The 20,097-nt window shown below is 53.2% G+C and overlaps 2 protein-coding genes across 2 annotated transcripts in view; one reads left to right on the forward strand and one right to left on the reverse strand.

The window, feature by feature from the left end:
- PGAM1 (phosphoglycerate mutase 1) overlaps window positions 1-139 on the reverse strand; it is a 7,080-nt gene extending 6,941 nt beyond the window's left edge. Inside the window, exon 1 of the mRNA XM_004701327.2 lies at window positions 11-139. Within this exon, the coding sequence (XP_004701384.1) occupies window positions 11-139 (129 nt within the window). The remainder of the gene's footprint in view (window positions 1-10) is intronic.
- Window positions 140-9,665: 9,526 nt separating this feature from the next.
- RRP12 (ribosomal RNA processing 12 homolog) overlaps window positions 9,666-20,097 on the forward strand; it is a 28,236-nt gene continuing 17,804 nt past the window's right edge. Inside the window, exons 1-10 of the mRNA XM_004701032.2 lie at window positions 9,666-9,847; window positions 10,262-10,488; window positions 12,908-12,991; window positions 14,271-14,347; window positions 14,749-14,857; window positions 15,025-15,141; window positions 16,479-16,617; window positions 16,740-16,867; window positions 18,035-18,133; window positions 18,607-18,698. Coding sequence (XP_004701089.1) covers window positions 9,709-9,847; window positions 10,262-10,488; window positions 12,908-12,991; window positions 14,271-14,347; window positions 14,749-14,857; window positions 15,025-15,141; window positions 16,479-16,617; window positions 16,740-16,867; window positions 18,035-18,133; window positions 18,607-18,698 — 1,211 coding nt within the window. The 5' untranslated portion in view covers window positions 9,666-9,708. The remainder of the gene's footprint in view (window positions 9,848-10,261; window positions 10,489-12,907; window positions 12,992-14,270; window positions 14,348-14,748; window positions 14,858-15,024; window positions 15,142-16,478; window positions 16,618-16,739; window positions 16,868-18,034; window positions 18,134-18,606; window positions 18,699-20,097) is intronic.

Genomic DNA, 20,097 nt, shown 5'->3' on the forward strand with positions numbered 1-20,097 from the left:
CTCGCAGCGCCTGCCCGCCGCGCTTCGCCTCCTCGTGCCCCGCCGGGCTCAGGTCGGCGTCGTACCAGCCGCTGAAGCGGTTCTCCAGGTTCCAGGCGCTCTCGCCGTGGCGGATCAGCACTAGCTGGTAGGCGGCCATGGCTGCAGGCTCTGGACACGGCGAAGACTGGGGTTCACCGAGATTCCGGAGTCGCGGCCCGCCCCCAGCCGCGCCTGCGCACTCGCAGCCCGCAGCCGGCTCCCGCGCACTCCGGGGCCCAAATCTTTCCACTGGCTCGGGACCGCCCCCGGTCGCCGGATGTGCGCATGCGCATCGCCTCGGCGCCGCGGCCGCCGAAGGGAGGGGGCGCGCGCCGGGACTCCCGGGACGCATGCGCCCCTGCCGCCAGCCGCGTGTCCACCACGGTCGTCACGGAGCGCACGTAAGCACGCCGAGGGCGCCCGGGCCCTGAGGCGTCCCCTGGGGTGCGCGTCCCGGCGAGATTGTGGGAGCGTCACCCGGCTCCATCCTTATCGCTCTTAAGCCATCCGTTGTAGTAATATGACCATATAATTTTGAAGCCCTCTGGCTCTCTCCCCCAGAATACTTCCCCTTCCACAAGTGCTTGGGCAGGTTCTCATAGTAAAATGAGCACTAGGTACCTACCCATCTGACCAATGCACCTTTGGCCTTGTCCTTTGAATAAGATGCTGATCTTTTGGGTCTTATTTTACAGATTAGGAATCTGACCCTGCTGAAGCCAAAATCATATAGCACCAGGCCATTTTCCCCACCTCTGCCTACAATTAATGCCTCCTGGCCCTGCCACCAGGAGCCCTGGTGCCATAGTGGGCTATTCATTGGGCTGCTGACCACAAGGTCAGCAGTTCAAACTTACCAGCAGCTCAGCAAGAGGAAGATGAGGCATAAAGGTTTACCGTCTCAGTCCAGCTCTTTGACTCTGTCCTAAAGAGTCGCTATGAGTAGAAAGAAGTCAACATGATAGCAGGGTTTTTTTTCCCCACCCCTTGCAACTAGCTAAGAAGCACACTCTTTGTTGGTAGCTGTTTGTGGAACCAAACTGGACACAAAGTAGAACTGCCCTATATATAGTAAATAAATACTATATAGTATTGGAGAAAGTGGGCTTTCGACTCCCTGTAAAGAGTTACAATCTCAGAAACTCACAGGCAGTTCTACTCTGTCCTATAGGGTCACTGTGAGTCGGCATTGACCCGATGACAGTGAAATAAATCGTATACATTAAAAGTGTGTGTGTGCTCTATAGAGTACATATAGTAGAATTGCCCTATAGATAATGTATATAGTGTTCCACAGCTGGAATCTTTAAGGGAGCAAATCTATTCTCCCTAGAAGCAGCTGGTAGGTCCTAACCACCAGCCTTTCTGTTAGCAGCTGAATGCTTAACCACTGCACTACCAGGCTCCCAGAAGCTCTCTAGATCCCTTCAAGCATTCCAGAAAGAGGTGAACTTCTAATCCTCCCCAACATCCAACCAGCCATTTGACTATCTGCTTCTCTGGACAATGGTATCCTGCCTGAGCTCTGTCTGCTGGCCCATTGCAATTTGACCAATTTATTGAGCGCCATATGTGAACAGAGCAATGGGTTGAAGGCAAAGATGGATCTGATGGGGTTCCTACCCTTCAAGGCATGCAGAGCCTGATGAGACCCACATGCACAGCTGTGCGCTATCTTTTGACAGAGGTTTTAGGGAAGTTTTTAACCTAAGCACCTCCTACCTGTGTTAGAAGTACAGTATTTCATAAATGTGGACTATTTAGTCCTCATGTCTCATACATAGACTAGCTAAAGAAAATTAAAGAAATGATTAAGAGAACTGATTAGAAAGTCCCAAAGGGTGTCTTTTAGACACAATATGTGAAAAAGGATAAACGTCTTATTTAAAGTGCCACATTATTTTTTTTATGAATTCAAGACAGATTAATTCCAAAATGAAGATTTTCATAACTTCCAGCATGGTTCAGTAGGAAATACTTGAACACTCTAATGGAAAATTGTGTAGTTATGTTGAAAATCCATATTCCAATACCACTAAGTAAATATTTTTTGTTTTTTTTAAGTAATTTTATTGGAACTCATACAACTCTTATCACAATCCATACAGACATCAGTTGTGTAAAGCACACCTCTACATTCATCGCCCTCATCATTCTCAAAACATTTGCTTCTTGCTTGGGCTATTGGAATCAGCTCCTCGTTTTTCTATTTTTCCCCTCTCCCTCATGAACCCTTGATAATTTATAAATTATTATTATTTTATCATATCTTACACTGCCCAACATCTCTCTTCACCCACTTTTCTTCCCCCAGGGAGGAGGTTATATGTAGATCCTTGTCATCAGTTCTCCCTTTCTACCCCACCTCCCTCCACATCCACCAAATAAATGTTAACCATTTTTCCCCCCCAACAGTTTTATTGGCACATAGTCTGCATAACATACAATTTAGTAGTTAAATCATATCAAGGAGAATTGTACTGGACAAGTTTTAAACAGTTAGAGGTCCATGTAATTTTTCTTTGCTGTATTAAAATGGCCACAAAAGTGAGGTCTTAAATTTTCAAAATTATGACAGTGAAGTTACGGTTGGAGAAGTAGCTAACATTTTTGCCAAAGTATGCTTGGCTTAACATGGACAATTAGAAAGTATCCATACTTAGAAGTTACATAAAGCAGGTGAAATACGGTTGGAAATATTGATATTATATTGTATTAGATTGGTACACTCTAAATCCGAGTCTCAATAAAATTTCAAAGCTACAAAAAAGAAAAGAAGACACTGTCTCCCGGGCTATGTTTTCTCCAGATCCAATTCTAGTATTCGAATAATCTAATCATCATTTCTATTATTCAGATTAAGCAAGGCTGACCTTTTGCTGTCTGAGATTAACTAGTATGAGATTTAGTGACTGGGAGGAGCCCTGGTGGCATAGTGGTTCCACGTTGGGCTGCTAACCACAAGGTCAGCAGTTTGAAACTACCAGCCTCTCTTTCTACTCAAAGAGTTACAATCTTGGAAACCCACAGGGGCAATTCTACTCTGTCCTATAGGATTGTGGTAGTTACATAATCTGGTGTCAATTTGGGACTTGAGAGTGTTAAGAGTGAAGGGGTGGAGTCTAGTCTGTCAATTGGGTTATAACCAATGAGGCCTCTGTGTGGGCATGACCTTCTCTTGAGGATTCTGGGAATTCCTATTTTGCCTCCTTGGAGGCGGGAGACTTTCTCACTCTGCTCACTCCCTGAGACGCTGTACTGACAAGACACATGGCACTATGCTGAAAGACCCCGTGCCCTGGGAACTGGAGGAGCCACGTGGAGACCCACCCCAGCACTGACATGCTTCTACCACCACTAGATCCATAAGACTTTTTTTTTCTTTTTTTTTTTAATCTGCATAATTTTTATTTCTTCTTTCAATTTTTTAAAAAACATTTTATTAGGGGCTCATACAACTGTTATCGCAATCCATACACACATCAATTGTGTAAAGCGCATTTGTACATCATTCTCAAAACATTTTCTCTCCACTTAAACCCCCGACATTAGGTCCTCATTTTAGATCCATAAGACTTTGCACCCACTGGCCTGTGATCTTCCTGCACTTGGCGTCATTGCATGTGTTACCTGACTCTGAAGAGGACTTTATAGAATGGTATCGGACATATGGGCTAATATCAGACTTACGGACTTGATCTGGGATGTTTTCTCAATATTCAACTGCTTTTGTATATGAAGCTGTTTCACACACACACACACACACACACACACACACACACACACGAGTCTCCCGGGTTTGTTTCTCTAGTCTACCCGGACTGACACAAGGATCATGATGCGTTGGATTTGGCCCCATGGCTGTGAACTTGGAGTTGTTTTTTTGTTTATTTACCTTAACAATACAGCCTACATTTTGGTGATTGGAAGGTGTGTGTGTGTGTGTGTGTGTGTGTTGGGGGGAGGGTGTGGTGTCTGGGAGCTATAGTGTACCCAACTAAAGGACTATACCCCCGGCCCCTTCTGTTCTTGTTGTCCGGTGCCCTCCAGTCAGTTCCAACTCATAGCGACCCTGGGTACAACAGGGCAAAACGCTGCCTCATCCTGTGCCATCCTCACGGACCCTGCCATATGTGAGGCCAGTGTGGCAGGGCGGTGTCAATCCACCCCACTGAGGGCCTTCCCTTTTCCACTGACCCTCTTCTTTACCGGGCACGAAGTCCTCCAGACACTTGACATTTAGACAAGCTCGGGATTGTCTGAATCCAAAGCCGAGCTGTAAGACAAGCTCCAGCAGTTAGGACAACCCCACCACTGTGGCCACAGTGGGCTGCTCAGAGCTCCCCCGAGCAGAGCACCAGCCTGAAGTTAAAGACCCAGAGCACCCACTTCCTCTTGGTTTGGGGCAAGAGGCTGAGGCTCAATTTCCCTTTCCGGTGCCCAGTGTCATAACAGATGACAATGCTGTGGGCTTAACTGGCTTTTCTGTTTCCTGGGGGCCCAGAGCCTGGCATGCAGCAGCCTGTCACCCCACGTGTGCTGCGCAGAGTTTTAAGAACAGTGCTTACAGAGGGGAGTCCCGGGCCAGGAGCTGGAGTTCCCTTCTGCCTGCCAGGAAACTATGTGACGCCTGGGATGCCATTAACCCCTATGACCACCGTACAGTACACTGAGGACACCTCAGAGACCTGGGTAATGTAGCGGGTTATGAGTTGGGCTGCAAGCCCCGAAGTCAGCAGTTCAAACCTACCAGCTACTCTGCAGGAGAAAGATGACATTTTCTTCTGTAAAGATTTATGGCCTCAGAAACTCGCAAGAGCAGGTCTTCTCCATCCGAAAGTGTCTCTAGGAGTCGGAAATTCTGACTCATAGCGACCCGACCCTGTAGAACAGGGTGTAGCTGCCCCGTGTTTCTGAGACTATAACTTTTGATAGGAGTAGAAAGGCTCATCTTTCTCTCTCAGAGCGGCTGGCGGTTGGACTGTTTGCCTTTCGGTGCGCAGCCCAGCATGTAACCACTGTGCTTCCCACCAGGGCCCTTGACTCGGTAACACAGGGGGGTCCACAAGGTTCATGTAAACATGCCATTCACTTCTGGTTCCATTTTTTTCATGAAGTTCACAAATTTCTTGAAGCTTGCAGAGGCAAAGATGCTTTGGGACCTTGGCGGGACCTCTGGGGTGACAGGGACGCCTCGATCACCTGGGTGGCCCACTCACTCGGCGCCAGGCTCTCCGCACTTTACGGACAGTCTTGTTTTCTTCTCACATACCCGCACCTGGCCTGGGCATTGCTCTTGCTCCCATTTTACAGACTAGGAAAACTGAGGCCGAGGGGAGGCCGGTGATTTGCTCCAAGTCACAGAGCAAGCGATGGCCCTTGGATTCTGCCCTGAGATTGCAGGATGGATCCTAGTGGCATGAAACAGAGGAACAGAGTGCACCGGTCACAAAGACGGCTGGAATTCAGGGGTCAGGAGGTTGGCCCTTTCCCCAAATCTGGCCGTTTGGTGGCCTGGACATCTGGCAGCCACTTACCTGGCAGCCACTTATGGCCCTATCTACCTCCTGGAGGGTCTCTGAGCCCTGCTGCCCTGCTGCCAGGCGGGTCAGCCTGAGGCCAGCTAGCCTGAGTCGGCTGCCTGGAACAAGCTGTCTGTCACTTACATGGCTTGTTTCTCTCCCCCTATCTTGTCTGAAACCGCAGCCAAGTAGGCCGGGATCACCGCTGTTCCGTAGGATTTTGTTGTTGTCTTTTCTTTCTTGATTTTTAAATTTATTCTGTTGCTGTAGCTCCGCAGGGTTTTTTTCATGGCCCTAGTGGCGCAGCAGTTAAAGCTCTTATCTGCGAACTGAAAAGTCAGTGTCTAGAATCCACCAGCCGTCTTCTTCCACGAAAGAGTTACAGCCTCGGAAACGGAGCCAGGCTGTTCTGCCACTTTGGGAAACATTGTATGATACTTGTAAGGCATTTAACCACTGCAGGTCTCTTTTCTATTATCTGTAAGGTAACAGTAACAACAATGACTCCCCCTGCGCCCCCCCCCCCCACTAAAGAAGGCCTGGTAGTTATGCAAGGTCAGCAGTTCGAAAACACCAGCCACTCCATGGCAGAAAGAGGATTTCTACTCTCGTAAAGAGTCCCAGTTTTGGAAGCCCCCAAGGGCGGTTCTATCCTGTCCTATAGGGTGGCTATCAGTGGCATCCACCCATGGCAGTGCTTACCGTGTAGAGTACAGTGACGCCTATCAGCCACCATAGGGAGCTCTGCAAACGACCGGAGGCTTCACCCGTTAGAGCTAAAACCCTTTTCATCCGAGGGCTGCCCCCGAACTCATGCAGATGGACAGCCACCCTCGAAGACAGGGCAGAACAGCCTGGCTTCCTTTCTTGGCTTGATGGGCTTTTTGTTTGTTTTGTAAACCAATGAAGTATAACATGCAGAAGCATGCACTGATTATAGGTACTCAGCTCAACAACTTTTCGCCCAGGGGAGGATCCCTGGTGGTGTAGTGGTTACCCATTGGTCAGCAGTTTGAAACCACCAGCCACTCCTAGGGAGAAAGATGGGGCTTTCTACTCCAGTAAAGAATTACAGTCTCTGATACTCACAGGGGCAGTTCTACCCTGTCCTAAAGGGACCCTGTACGTCAGCATCACCTTGATGCCAGGGAGTTTGCTTCTGGCGTTCTGACCTCTCCTTGAGTGTTCCTCCTTCCCAGGGATTACTGCCAACTGACTTCTAAGATTGTAGATTAATGTCTGTTCTTAAACTGTATACAAATGGAATCATGCAGTAGATACTCTGGCCCCCAGACTCTTTCACTCAATATTAGATCCGTGAAATCACACATGCTGTGGTATGTCGCAATAGTTTGCTCATTCTCCTGGATGGATAACTATATGCAGCTGAATACTGTGCAGTGTGCAGTATGTCATTGTATCAATAGACCACTTTAAAAAATCCAGCCTACTGTTCATCTTCATTCGGGTCATTTCCACTAAGGGCTACTATAAACACTCTCTTGTGAGTTTCTTATGGAAGGTGTGGGTAGCTTTTGAGTTTGAACCCAGAGTGAATTGCGGGGTGGTTGAGGAAACATCTATTCTGTTTTTGCATGTCTTATGCAGCAGTTTACAATTTCTACTCCCACCAGCAGCATTTGAAAGTGCTGGCTATTCCACATTCTCAACCCTTATCGCTATTAAAAACATAGCCAACCTGCTGGGTATGTGGAGGTATTTTACTACGGTCTAAATATGCATTTTATGTCTATTAATGATGAGCATCTTTTCATATGCTTATTGGCTATTTGTGTATCTTCTTTGGTGAAGTGCCTGTTCACTGCCAGGTCCTGCACCATCCTCACGATTGTAATGGTTGCACCCGTTATTGTAGGTACCGTGTGGATTCCTCTTGTGGAGGGTACCCTCTTCCTCTTTTTTCCTGCCCCTCCCCTTTACCAAGCATGATGGCCCCTTCCAAGGACTGGTCTCTCCTGGCAACATGTGCAAAGTAAATGAGATGAAGTCGTGACACCTGGCCTCTTAGGGGCATTCCAGCTGTACTTCTAAGACAGATGTCTTTGTTCTTTTGGCAATCAAGAGAAGTTTCACTATTTTTCACCAGCACCATAATTCAGATGTCTCAATTCTTTTTTTTTTTGGTCTTCCTTATTCAATGTCCGACTTTCACATGCATACGAGGTGACTGAAAATACCATGGTTTGGGCCAGCCACACCTCAGACCCCAAAGTAAACCCCTTTCTTTTCAGCACTTTAAAGAGGTCTGGTGCAGCAGATTTTGTTAATGCCAATGAAATCTTTGCTCCATTTATCGTCATGTTCCCGATTCGCCCGGTTGTGAAAATGTGTGTGGGCTTGTGTTTTAGCATTGAGCTTGTAATCCACACTGAAGGCTGCAGTCCTTGATCGTTGTCAGCAGGAGCTTCAAGTCCTCACTGTCAGCAAGCAAGGTTGTGTCACTCAGGCTGAGGAAATGGTCACTTTTCAGGTCTGGATATGTTTCGCCTATGCTTAACTTTTGAAATTAGATTTTCAAAATAATATGAAAGTACTTTTTTTTTTTATGGGTGCCCCAGGCTCGGGGTTGTCTGGGCTGGGGAGGGTGCAGGGATGAGATCCAGGTTGTGCAAACCAGGGAACTTCCATTCTGCCCTGGATTCTCCTGAGCTGAGGTGGAGCCTGGGAGTGGGGGCCATTGGTAAAAAGATTGGTGAATGGGAGAGGGTGTGAGCAGGCCCTGTGAGGCTTGGGGGCTGTCTAACCTAGACCTGGACTTGGCCACAAACAGTGAGGGCAGAGGCCTGGGAGGGAGGCGCCAGGCAGCTCGCCTGGCCAGGTGGAGAGAACTGGGAGGGGCGGGCACAGAGGACCTGGGGTCTCCTGGGCTTTGAATGTTGGGTGGGCATGAGGGAGATGTTGGGCTGGTGACTGGGTGTCCCGGGCTGCAGGCACAGCTGGATCCAGGAGCTCATCTGGTGCTTGTAGGGGGCACAGTCAAGGGAAGGGTGCTGGTGGCACCATGTGTTAAGTGCTCAGCCACTGCCTGGGAGGCTTCTGTGAGAGGTTGCTGTGGTAACAGCCGATCACCTTCGAAACCCCGGGCGGCCGCTGTAGGCCAGGGCAGTGGGTTTTGGGTTCAGTGTGCTCTGGAGGTATGTGTCCAGGGGACTAGGTGGGGTGAGGTCTGCAGACCCCACGCAGTTCTCTAGGTCAGCCCACTAGAAACTCCTGTGGGAGGCAGAAGAAAAAAAAACCCACTGCCTTCAAATCTGTTCTGACTCACAGCGACCCTATAGGGCAGGGCAGAACTGCTCCCGAGGATTCGCGAGGCTGTCCACCTTTACAGGAGCAGACAGCTTTTCAGCAGGCGCGTCTGAACCACCAACATGTGATCGGCAGAGCCAGGCTTCACCCACCCCACCACCAAGGTTCCCCGCTCTCCGTTTTCTTTGCTGGTATAGCGGTTACGGGTTAGGTAGCTAACCCCCAGGTCAGTAGTTAGAAAACAACAGCCCATCCGCAGGAGAAAGACGCGGCTTATAGTATTAAATTGGCATGGGGGGGGTGCCAGCCCCCACCGCTAGTACTACTTACGGGTTCAGTAAGCACAATTGTACGGTTGAGATATATATATATATATTATATTAAAGTCATCGAGAGCATGAGAGATACTACAATAATGCAGTCAGACACATTACATGGTAGCATTGCTCATCTCAGCCCAGCTTGGTGGTCCTTAGGGGGGGGGATTGCCTGTACATCTGACCTCCCCCCACAGCGGCTTTCACTCCTATAAAGAGTTACAGTCTCGGAGAAAGTACTTTTTTTTTAATCCTTCAAAGGAACTCCAGTTTCACCAGGCTCGCTCCTGCAATCCTGTAAGAACGGGGGCCCTGGAGAAGGGGCCCCAGAGGTGCTCTAAGGACAGATTCCAGCCCAGTCGGGTTTCTTGCGAGCGTTTCTCGCGTAGGAACCTGGCGGACCCCCTAACCCGGATGTTGATTGTTGTTGTCATAGCAACGGACTTTGAACCCGGAAGTTACGCCAGAGGAAGAGGAAGTGGGGAGGGCCTGGGGCCCCACGTGGGTTCCGTACGCATTCCCACGTCCCTGGCAGCCTGTCCTTGCTCGCTCGGCCCGGTCTCGGTGGCGGTCCAGTCGCCATGGGTCGCTCGGGGAAATTGCGGTCCGGCGTCTCGGCGAAGTTGAAGCGCTGGAAGAAAGGCCACAGCAGCGACAGCAACCCCGCCACTTGCCACCACCGCCAGGCTGCCCGCAGCCGCTTCTTCAGCCAGCCCTCAGGTAGCGGGGCCGGGACGCCGGCAGTGGGAGACGGGGTTCGGGGCCTGAATCCCAGGGGACTTACGCCCCGTCAGGGATTGCAGCCCAGGCCTGGACGCTATGCTTCGTGGACGGCCCACCTTCCCTTCCCCTGTAGCGGACGAGGAGCCTGGGCTCAGACTCGTGGGCGCCGTTGACCCCGGGTGGCACTTCCCAGGCGCTGTGAGTGCAAGGGGCGCTCGCGCCGTGGGGACCGCGGGGCAGCACGTTTTCCCTTGAGAGTCCCTTTCCGTTTGGTTGTCTGCGTTTCAGGCGCCCTCGGGGCTGATGCGCACGTCGGGGTTGGGGTTTGGACCCCTTGCTTGGCCGGGCTCCTGGCCTGACGGTGGATGGGGTGGACCTGGGCCCTGACAGGCCGCTGCCTTGGCTTCTCAGGAAAGAGTCACCTGACCGTTGATGCTCTGAAGCTGCATAATGAGCTGCAGTCAGGGTCGCTGCGCGTGGGCAGAGACGAAGCCCCGGAGACGGCCATGGAAGACGCGGAGCTGGCCGTCACCGAGAAGTCGTCGGGCACCTTCCTGAGCGGCCTCTCGGACTGCACGAACGTCACCTTCAGCAAAGTGCAGCGCTTCTGGGAGTCCAACTCTGCGGCCCACAAGGAGGTAGGGGCCAGGGTGGAAGCGCAGAGCAGGCCGACCGACTGGTGCTTTTTCTGGCCCTCTTGCTTGGCCTGGAATGCTGTGGGGTATTCCTGGATGATGTGTCATGTTTCCTACCCGCTGTGACCCCGCTTGCTAGCTCCAGGAATGCTGGTCTGTAGCAGTTCCACGCTCAGTTGTTAACTGAGGGGTCTGTTGTTCAGACTCACCCAGGGGTCCATTTGCTCCACTCTTCAGGACTTTTGTCCACCAGGATTTTCCTCAAACATGTAGGGACATGTAGAACCTATTCCATGGCCCACACCTCACCCGGGCAGCTCCCACTTTCTGCTTTTCTTTTTTAAAAAATTAATTGATTTTCCTGCTTTTTCTAAGAACAGCTTCCCCACTGAAGTATAGAGTTCTTGAGTGTAGAGACGCTTCCAGTCGTTTATCTCAGCAGGACTCCTTTCCATAGAGTACCATTGAGATACATCTTCCTTCCCCCAAGAGATATTTCCCGAGTTAACTGGTGCTGAGTGACAGTGGTTAGAAAGGATGTTTCTGGTGAGACCTCAAGCGGAGCCCTGGTGGCGTAGTGGGTGGTGAGCTGGGCTGCTGACTGCCGGGCCAGCAGTTTGAAACCACCAGCTGCTCTGCAGGAGAAAGATGAGGCTTTGAACTCCTGTAAAGATCCACAGTCACAGAAAAATACACAGAGGTCATTCTGCTCTGACCTCTAGGGAGGCTGTGAGTCAGAATTGATTCAGTAACAGTACGTTTGTGCTTTTTTTTGTTTTTGAGCCAGAACTCAATGACGCGTTTTATGGGATTTTGACGTGTTTTAAATTGTACTTGTTTATATATGTACCATAAAAAACAAAACAGAATTCACCACCATCGAGTCAATTCCCACTCAGGGACCCTATATATAACATATGTTTGTTTTATATATATTTAAAATTTCTCAATGAACATGTTGAGACTCTCTGGTCCTAAAGAGGTGACCGTAAAATGGGAGTCACTCTCCAGCGTTGACTCCTCAGAGGAAACCCCGTCAGCACCTTGTCCTCCCGGATCAGTGCTGCCCCGAGACATGCGAGACGAGCCAGGTAAGTCATTTCACATGATCTCGTATCCGCACCGGGGTAAAACCAAAAGAAACCAGGAAAAGTTGTTTTGATAATATAAGTATACAAAAAAACTTTAACACCGGTATCTAAATATTAGGAGAGAAACAGTACACCATTTTTATTACACTACCGTAAGGCTTCAACATACAGCGTGTATTTTATACGTACAGGAGATCTGATGCTAAATTTTTTGGATGGGTTTGCGTATGTTTATTTGGATGTTTTCATAACAATTACGGTTGAACAAGTAGATTCACTGGCGCACAGTGTCCTAGGTAGATGTTTTCTCAATAACTGAATCAAGTATTTGCTTTAAAATGTAAACCAAACCCACTGCCATGAAGATCCACAGTCCTGGAAACCCTAACTAGAGTCGCTGGGAGTCAGAATTGACTCGGTGGCGGTGAGTTTGGTTTGAAGGTGCTGTCCTCCTCCAGAACAGTCACTGCTGACCGAAAGGTGGATGGTTCCAACCCACCTGCCACTCCACCAGAGACAGATGTGTCTGCTTTCTAGAGCCGTTGCTGCTGTTTCTAGGTACTAGTCAAGTCAGCTCCAACCCATAGCGACCTTACGCACAACAGAATGAAACACTGCCCCGTCCAGGGACCATTTGCAGCCACGGTGTCAGTCTAGCTCTTTGAGGCCCCCCCCCCCCCTTTTCCGCTGCCACTCTGCTTGACCAAGCTTGATGTCTTTCCATCGGGACTGGTCTCTGCCGATAACATGTCCAAAGTACATGAGACACAGTCTGGCATCCTTGCCTCTAAGGAGCACTCTGGCCATACTTCTCCCAAGAGAGACTTGTTTAAAAATGGCAGCCTTGGAAACTCTGGGGCAGTTCCTTCTGTTCAGTCCTGTAAGGTTGCTGCTGTGAGCTGGAGTCCACGCAGTGGAACAGAGTACTTGATGAATTCCCTCTGAGGCCATTGGGTCTTCCCAGGTTGGTTGCTGCCGTGAGCATCCAATTGTTCAAGTACATTGGTACATTCCTTACCCTCATCCTCAAAATATTTGCTCTCCACTTAAACCCTTGGTATCAGCTCCTCATTTTTCCCCCTTTCTCCCCGCACTCCCCCTCCCTCTTGAACCCTTGATAGTTTATAAATTATTATTATTTGGGCATAGATTTTGTTGCAGTCCTGTGCACGCAGTTCTCTGAGACAGCGCCCTAGAGGCGGTACTCCCAGGCGTGTTCCGAGTCTTCCTGTTTGCTCGGCCCTGCAGCCTGACGCTGGGCCTTTCTCAAGAGGGTCGCCGGCGGGATTAGGTCTAGCAGCCGTCATCGGTGTCTTCTCTGTCCCTTGCAGATCTGTGCTGTCCTGGCTGCCGTCACCGAGGTGATCCGCTCCCAGGGAGGGAAGGAGACGGAGACCGAGTACTTTGCAGCTCTGGTAAGTGGGTGGCTGCAGCTAGGTGGTGAGTGTTCAGAATGGAGAGAGAAAGTCGACGTGGAGGGGGCCCCTAGCACCTAGGCATTGAGAAAGACAGCCTCGAACAGGTGGGGGCCCAGCAGTCATTCTCAGGTGGCTGCTGGGGCCGTGGTATGGGCCACGTGGTTCTTGGAAAATAAAAATCTTTTTTCTTAAAATAGAGATCTTTTGCTCTGTTTTCTGTCTTTTGATCTAGGACACAGTTCGATCCAGACTATTCTCTGGAAAAGAGAGCTTACAGTGTGGTCCAGAGATCCCAGGGCTTTCTAGGACCCTTTGTGTGTGTTTGTTTGTTGTTTTTGTGAGTGGGGTGGGTAGCAAGAAGACAGTCATTGCTATAAAAATACCAGAACACCTCTCTCCAGAGTCCTTTTGTACATGCACGGTGGAGGTTTCCGAAGTTACTTGGTGCCTGGTGATATTTTTAGTATGGGATTGAGTCCCGTGCATTCAAAAAACGGCCTCAGGTTTAATGTTTTTCATGGCAAATGCTAATAGCCATCACCCACATACAGCAAACTGGGAAGGGATCCTCCTTCATTTTGAAGACGGCAAATGTCTATAGCAGTGGCTGGCAGCTTTGGGCCAGATCTGACCCAGGGGCTGCCTTTGTGTGGCCAGAGAAGGAAGAGGGGTTTTCGCATGTTAGAAAGCTTGTTTCACATACAGTCCCAAGGGGCTGTGTGCATCGAGGACTGTGTGTGGCCCACAGACCTGGGGTGTTGATGACGACCCTTCACAGAAAATGTTCACCAAGCTCTGCTGTAGAATAACGAAATAGATGAGCTAGCCCCTATGGTGTCTGGAGCCCTGGTGGCGTAGCGGGTACGCAGTGAGCTGCTAACTGCACGATGAGGTCAGCAGTTGGAAACCACCAGCTGCTCCGAGGGAGGCTTTCTATTCTCGTAGAGAGTGACCGTCTCAGAAACCCACAGGGCAGTTCTACCCTGCCTTCCAGGGTCGCCAGGGGTCAGAATGGGCCCATGGCAATGAGTTGGATGGAGTTTGTCCTGCCCCAGGCAGTGCCCCAGGTGCCTTCAGTGAGACCTCACAACAGCCTAGAAGGGGGGTCCCAGTTGGATACCCATTTAACAGATGTTGTTATTCCACTTCACAAACTGGGGCAGGGGAAGGTACCCCAGGTCACACCACATGTCAGCGGCAGAGCCAGCGCTGGGCAGGTGATTTCCCTGCCCCCTTGCCCGTTTGCCTCTCACCCCACCCCCAATCTACCCCACAGATGACAACGATGGAGGCAGTGGAGTCCCCCGAGTCTCTGGCGGCCGTGGCTTACCTGCTGAACCTTGTCCTCAGGCGGTGAGTGCAGGCCCAGGTCACGGTGGAGGGGATGAGCAGAATCGGGGGACTACGAAAGGCGACTGGTCTCGGGTGGCAGGGAGGGTAGGGCACCTGGTGTCCTAAGTGGGGCAGGAGGAAAGGGCTTGGAATGTTGCCACCAGGCTCTCTGGAGAGCTGTAGCCCAGGGAGAGGATGGCTGTGGGCTTGGGGCCACCTTGTGGGTGAGGTGGTGGAGACAGCCAGGGAGTGGGTGATCTGGGATGTGACAGGAACACGCACTGAGTTGGGTGGCAAAAATGTGCACCTCTGTCCTGTCTGTGTTGCTCCCCAGCTGAGGGGTGGGGCCAGCCATGCCTCCCTGTCCCCCTCCCACACGGGGCATCCCCGGGCCGCTGACCCTATGCGTTCTCTCCCCACAGTGTGCCCAGCCCGGTCCTCATGAAGAAGTTCTCCGACACCTCCAAAGCCTTCATGGACATCCTGTCAGCCCAGGCCAGCCCCGGCAGCTCCACCTCCGCCCTCCGATGGGTTAGTGTTGGGTCGCCTTTATCCCCCCACCTGGTTGACTAAAGCCTGGGTGCTCCCGGGACCCACAGACTGGGCCATTTTGAGACTTTCTGGAGTTGATGAGACCCGCTTCTCCTGTCCCTCCTGACCAGACGGGGGGCTGAGGGACTGTGTCTGTCTTCCTCCAGGTCCTCTCCTGCCTGGCCACCCTGCTGCGGAAGCAGAACCTGGAGTCCTGGAGCTACCCGGTGACCCTGCAGGTGTTCCACGGGCTGCTGAGCTTCACCGTGCACGCCAAGCCCAAGGTGGGCCTGTGGGGCCCAGAATCGGAGGGGTGGGGGGCGTCGGACACAGCACCCCCTCCAGCCCAGCCCAGCCCCGTCAGCGTGCTGGTGTCGTCTCCTGAGCGGGGGTTGGAGATGGGGCTCTTTGAGGGCTGGCTTCCCCCCAGCCTCTGCTTCCGAGGCCTCGTTTGCTAAGATCTTGAAGGCCAGTGAGGTTTCACTGAAGGCACTTGGAGCACTGCCTGGGACAGTACAAACTGCACCCCAACTCAGGCCATCGGGCCCATTCTGACCCCCGGCGGCCCTAGAAGGCAGGGCAGAACTGCCCCTGTGGGTTTCTGAGACTGTCACTCTTGACGAGAATAGGCCCTCAGGAAGCACCCACCCTTCTCAGGTGCTCACCTGTGCTCCTGTGACATGACCTCTCCTGCAGGGGCCAGACACTGATCGGTGGGCCTTGGGGTCTCACAGGTGGACCCTGGGGTCACCGCCTGTTGTGTGGTGTGTGTAGCCTTAGTCTCCTGACGAAAGCGCGGTGCGTGATGATGCCTCCTTGTGGGCCAGGGCTCTGGTGGGACTCCCGAGCTCACACAGATCCTCCCAGTGCCGGCGGCCCCCCACTCTCTCCTCCCGAGATGTAGGGCTCGGGGCACAGGGGGCTCGTCCAGCCCTAGTCAGGGCTACACCTCAGGCTGCTTAACCTAACAAGGTCCGAAGCTCGACTCCACCAGCGGCTCCACAGGACAAAGACGGGCTTTCTGCCCAGAGGAGAGTCTCAGTCTCGGACACCGCGGGCGAGGTTCTTTCCTGTCGCCGAGGGTGTCACGTGGTTCCTTGCCGCCCACGAAGGGTGCGACCCGCTTTACCACCTGCTGCCATTGAGTGTGTTCCCGCTCCGCACCAGTGTGCACCTGCGCCAGGGACAAGCGTGGTGGGAGAACAGGCCCAAAGCAGCCATGCCGTCGGGACTGTGGCCCCGATAGCCTCGCTGGACACAGGGTGTCTGTAGTTGTTGCGCCGTGCCGGGAGGCGCAATCAGGTGGCGTGGAACGCCCGTTAAACGCACCAGCAGCCTTTGCTTCCTTCTGTGTGAAGTCCTTTCACTTCCGGAATTTCCCATCTGTCTCCCCGTGGCCTGTGCGCGCCCTGCTCCGATCAGGAACCGAGGGGAGGGGCCGAGAGGACGAGTCAGCCTCAGCCCCAGGGCTTACCGTGCTCTGCAGGGCAAGCTTTCACACTCACGTACGTGCCAGCCCCCGGCATGGCCCTGGGCGTGTGGTAAGGGGTTCGACCTGGGTGTGGCAGTTGGCGGTCTGGATCCTGACCGGGCCTGGCCTCTCTCCTTGCCTTCCCCTCAGGTCCGGAAGGCAGCCCAGCATGGTGTGTGCATGGTGCTCAAGGGCAGTGAGTTCATGTTTGGGGAGAAGGCCCCTGCCCATCATCCAGCCGCCATCTCCACTGCCCAGTTCTGCATCCAGGAGATTGAGAAGTCCGGAGGTGGGAGCCAGACGGAGGCCAGGGAGGTGGGGCTGGGGGGCACGGTAGGCGGTGACCAGCATGGCCAGCCAGGACAAGGCCTGCACAGGAGTGGGCCAAGATCAGCACTGCCCTCTCTCCAGGCTCCAAGGAGGCTACCACCACGCTGCACATGCTGACGCTGCTCAAGGACCTGATGGCCAGCTTCCCGGAGGGCCTGGTCAAGAGCTGCAGCGAGACGTTCCTCAGGGTCATGACCTTGAGCCACGTGGTGAGCTCGGGCCCCAGAGCTAGGGTGGGGGGTGGGGGCTTTCCCTCCAGACCCCAAGCCACAGCATGGCGCTGGGGCAGCTGCCAGGTTGGCCAGCAGGGCTGGAAGTCTCCCAGCCTCATCTCAGAACACACCTGCCCAGAGGTCTGGTGACCGTGGAAGCTGGCCTTGGAGGGAGATCTGCTCAGAAGGAGGCAGAGAGACCATGGGCTCTCGAGAGCTGCCGCCTCCTGCCTGCCAGCTAGCTCACCTCCAGCCAGGGCCAGACAGGGACTCGCTTTGTGGGTTCACTTACTTTTTTTGGTGTTCTTTTATCTTTTTCTACTTATTAACGAGTCAGTAGAAGGTTTTAACCTTAAAGAAGGTTAAAACAAGCAGTCTTCTGAGCCCTGCCACCCGGTGTCGTAGTGAGTTACGCGGCAGGCGGCTGACGCCAGACCAACAGTTAGGCCTCACCAGCGCTCTTTGGGGGAAAGATGCGGTTTCTGCTCCCGTGAAGAACTCCAGTCTCGGAAAGCAACAGGGGTCTCTGAGTCGCTGGAGTGCCTCAATGGCACTGCTTTTGTCTGGAGCACAGTGTCCAGGTGTCCTGGGTCAGGTGCTTGGCTGTGTGCTGAAAACCAGCTGTCGGAGGCACCCAGGAGAAGGGTGCGCGAGCTGCGTCCCTGAAGACCACAGCCCAAGACATCCCAGTGGCACTGCGACTCCAGCACCCCGAGCCACCTGACGGCAGCAGCGTGCTTCTGCTTATCTTAGTGGAATCTCCCGTCGGTTTTGCTCATACATCTGAACTTTTTTATTCTATAAATAACGATGCTGTTTAAAGAGGGAAGTAGCGATGTCGAAATGCATAAACTCAAAAATAAGCCTTGTTTTCCCTCCAAGTCCATTGTCCTCCAGTAAATGGCACGGGTAACGTGCTGGTCCCCCTTCCAGACAGCTCTCTGGGTGGGTGGACACACATGCCCAGGGGAGCATGTGAGTGCTGCCTGCCCCACGCACAGCACCCTCTGCGGCTTGCTGCCACGTCTGGAACTTCCTGTTCCTCCCCTGGCTTTGAAGAGTTCTGAATTTTCTCAGTGCGTGTCCTGTCTTTCTGGGTGCCCAGGTGAGGGGAACCCACGTGGGCGTTGCTAGTCCCCTCTAAGGCTGTGTCTTCCTCTCCAGCTGGTGACCGCTTGTGCCATGCAGGCCTTTCACAGCCTCTTCCATGCCAGGCCTGGCCCAGGCACCCTGTCGGCAGAGCTCAACGCCCAGATCATTACGGTGAGGCCTGATGGGGGCTGGGGACGGGCATCCACTGTGCTAGTGGGGCGGAGAGGGGCTGGGCTGGGCTGGGCTGTCCCGTTGGAGGCCGTCAGTAGCTGGGCAAGCAGACCAGAGATGAACCACAGAAAACTCCCATCAGGGACCTGACTCTGCTAGCCTCGGGCTCCTCACTTGGCCTGGGGCTGGGGGTGGGATGAGGGTGGTAATTTAAATGTTCACCATGGTTTCATGGTCTTACTGACAGAGGCAGGGGTTCCTAACCTTTGTCCATGGGTGCATTTAGGGTGGGTGGTGTAGACACCCCTAATTGTTTAGAAAATGGGTGTTTGCGCCCGTGGGTTTTCCTGGAGGCGGAGGCTATCAGACTCAAAAGGGGTTGTGGGCTCAGGGCTAGGTAAGGATGGGCAGAGCCGTGAGGGCTCAGATCCAGGGTCACTGTCATCTCCTCCTTCCTGCCCCTCCTTCCCCAGGCCTTGTACGACTACGTCCCCAGCGAGAACGACTTGCAGCCCCTTCTGGCCTGGCTGAAGGTCATGGAGAAAGCCCATATCAACCTGGTCCGGTAGGTGCCATGTTGGGTGTAGGTGCCTGGTGTGGGCAGTAGGAAGCCAGAGAGGTGTGGTTCAGCTCTTCAAAGGCTGGCCACATGTCCCCACGGCGCTCAAGGTCAACCAGCTCCGGTCTCTTTCAATGAGGCACGGGGTAGGGGGATGCCCGCCACTCCCCCAGGCCTGGTTGCCTCCCTACCTGCTCGTTTGCCTGAATCGAGGGTCTCGAAAGCCCCTCTGGCTCCACCGAGCTGTGGTTCCACTCTGCGCTCTGCCCGGCCTGCTGTGAACTGGGCCCGTTCAGTGCGCTGCACCTGCTGCTGAGCCCCGCCGAGCACAACCTCCCTGTGAAGAAGCTTGCATTCGATGCCACCGAGTCGATGCTGGCTCGTGCTGGCGTCGTGGGGCAGGTGGAGTGGCCCCGGGGGGTTTGCCCAGCCGTTGTCATTAGGGGAGCAGACCACCAGGCCCTTCTGTATTGCTGCCGCTTGGGTTTGGACGGCCAGTCTTTTCTGTTACGTTAGCACCTTTAGGTGTAACTGCCGCACCAACAGGCTTCCTCAGGAAGGCCTTGGGCTCTTATAAACAGGACATCCAGGCCCTGCCAGTCAACTAGTCCTGTAGGTTGTTGGGCAGGCGCAAAGCCAGGTGCGTGGGGCCCACCCCTGTCTCCCTACCCCGAGCTGCCTTACATCCGAGGGGCTGGGAAACGGCCAGGGTCCTCCTCTGCCCTGTCTGCGGGCTCATCCTCTGACATGCTGCCGAGCCCAGGACGCTCTTGTCAGCACGTGGTGGGGTGAGGCAGGAGCGACACGCCACAGCCAGCCCGCCGCCCTCCATTCACTCGCAGGGCAACCCAGGGATAGCAGAACCTCCAGGTGGGTCTGCACAGGGCAAGAGTCTCGTCTTCCTCCTGAGCAGGGCCAGGGGGATTGAACTGCCCGCCTTGTGGTTAGCAGCTGCCCGGCGGACCACCTTCCTTGAGACGCTGGTTGGTAAATGCCGGCCTTTCCCAGCTGTGGCTGCCGGGTGTTGCTGGTCTCCATGAGCTCCGAGAGAAGCAGGGTGCCCAGTAGGCCGGTGGTGTGGGCCACGCTGCCCAGGGGTGAGCCCTGACCCCGTGACCCCGTGACCCTTGTCTACAACATGGCAGTGGTGATGGGACTTTACCATCTTGGTTGTCACACGGTTTCGGTGAATCGGTGTCAGATAACCGCATGGCATGTGGTTGGTATGTGCTGGGCAAACAGGAGCTGCTATATGGATCACCCTCTGGAAGGTGTTTGTATTAGTCTGGGTGGTACTTAGGAGAAACAAATCCACAGTAACTCATGTATAAGAGAGTTTTACGTAAAGAAAATGTGCATCACGAAAACATCCCAACCCAATGCTGCCCAAGCCCACAAGTCCAAC

This window comes from Echinops telfairi, unplaced genomic scaffold, assembly GCF_000313985.2.
Source record: "Echinops telfairi isolate 266 unplaced genomic scaffold, ASM31398v2 ScPeMD7_70;HRSCAF=299, whole genome shotgun sequence".
NCBI lineage: Eukaryota > Metazoa > Chordata > Mammalia > Afrosoricida > Tenrecidae > Echinops > Echinops telfairi.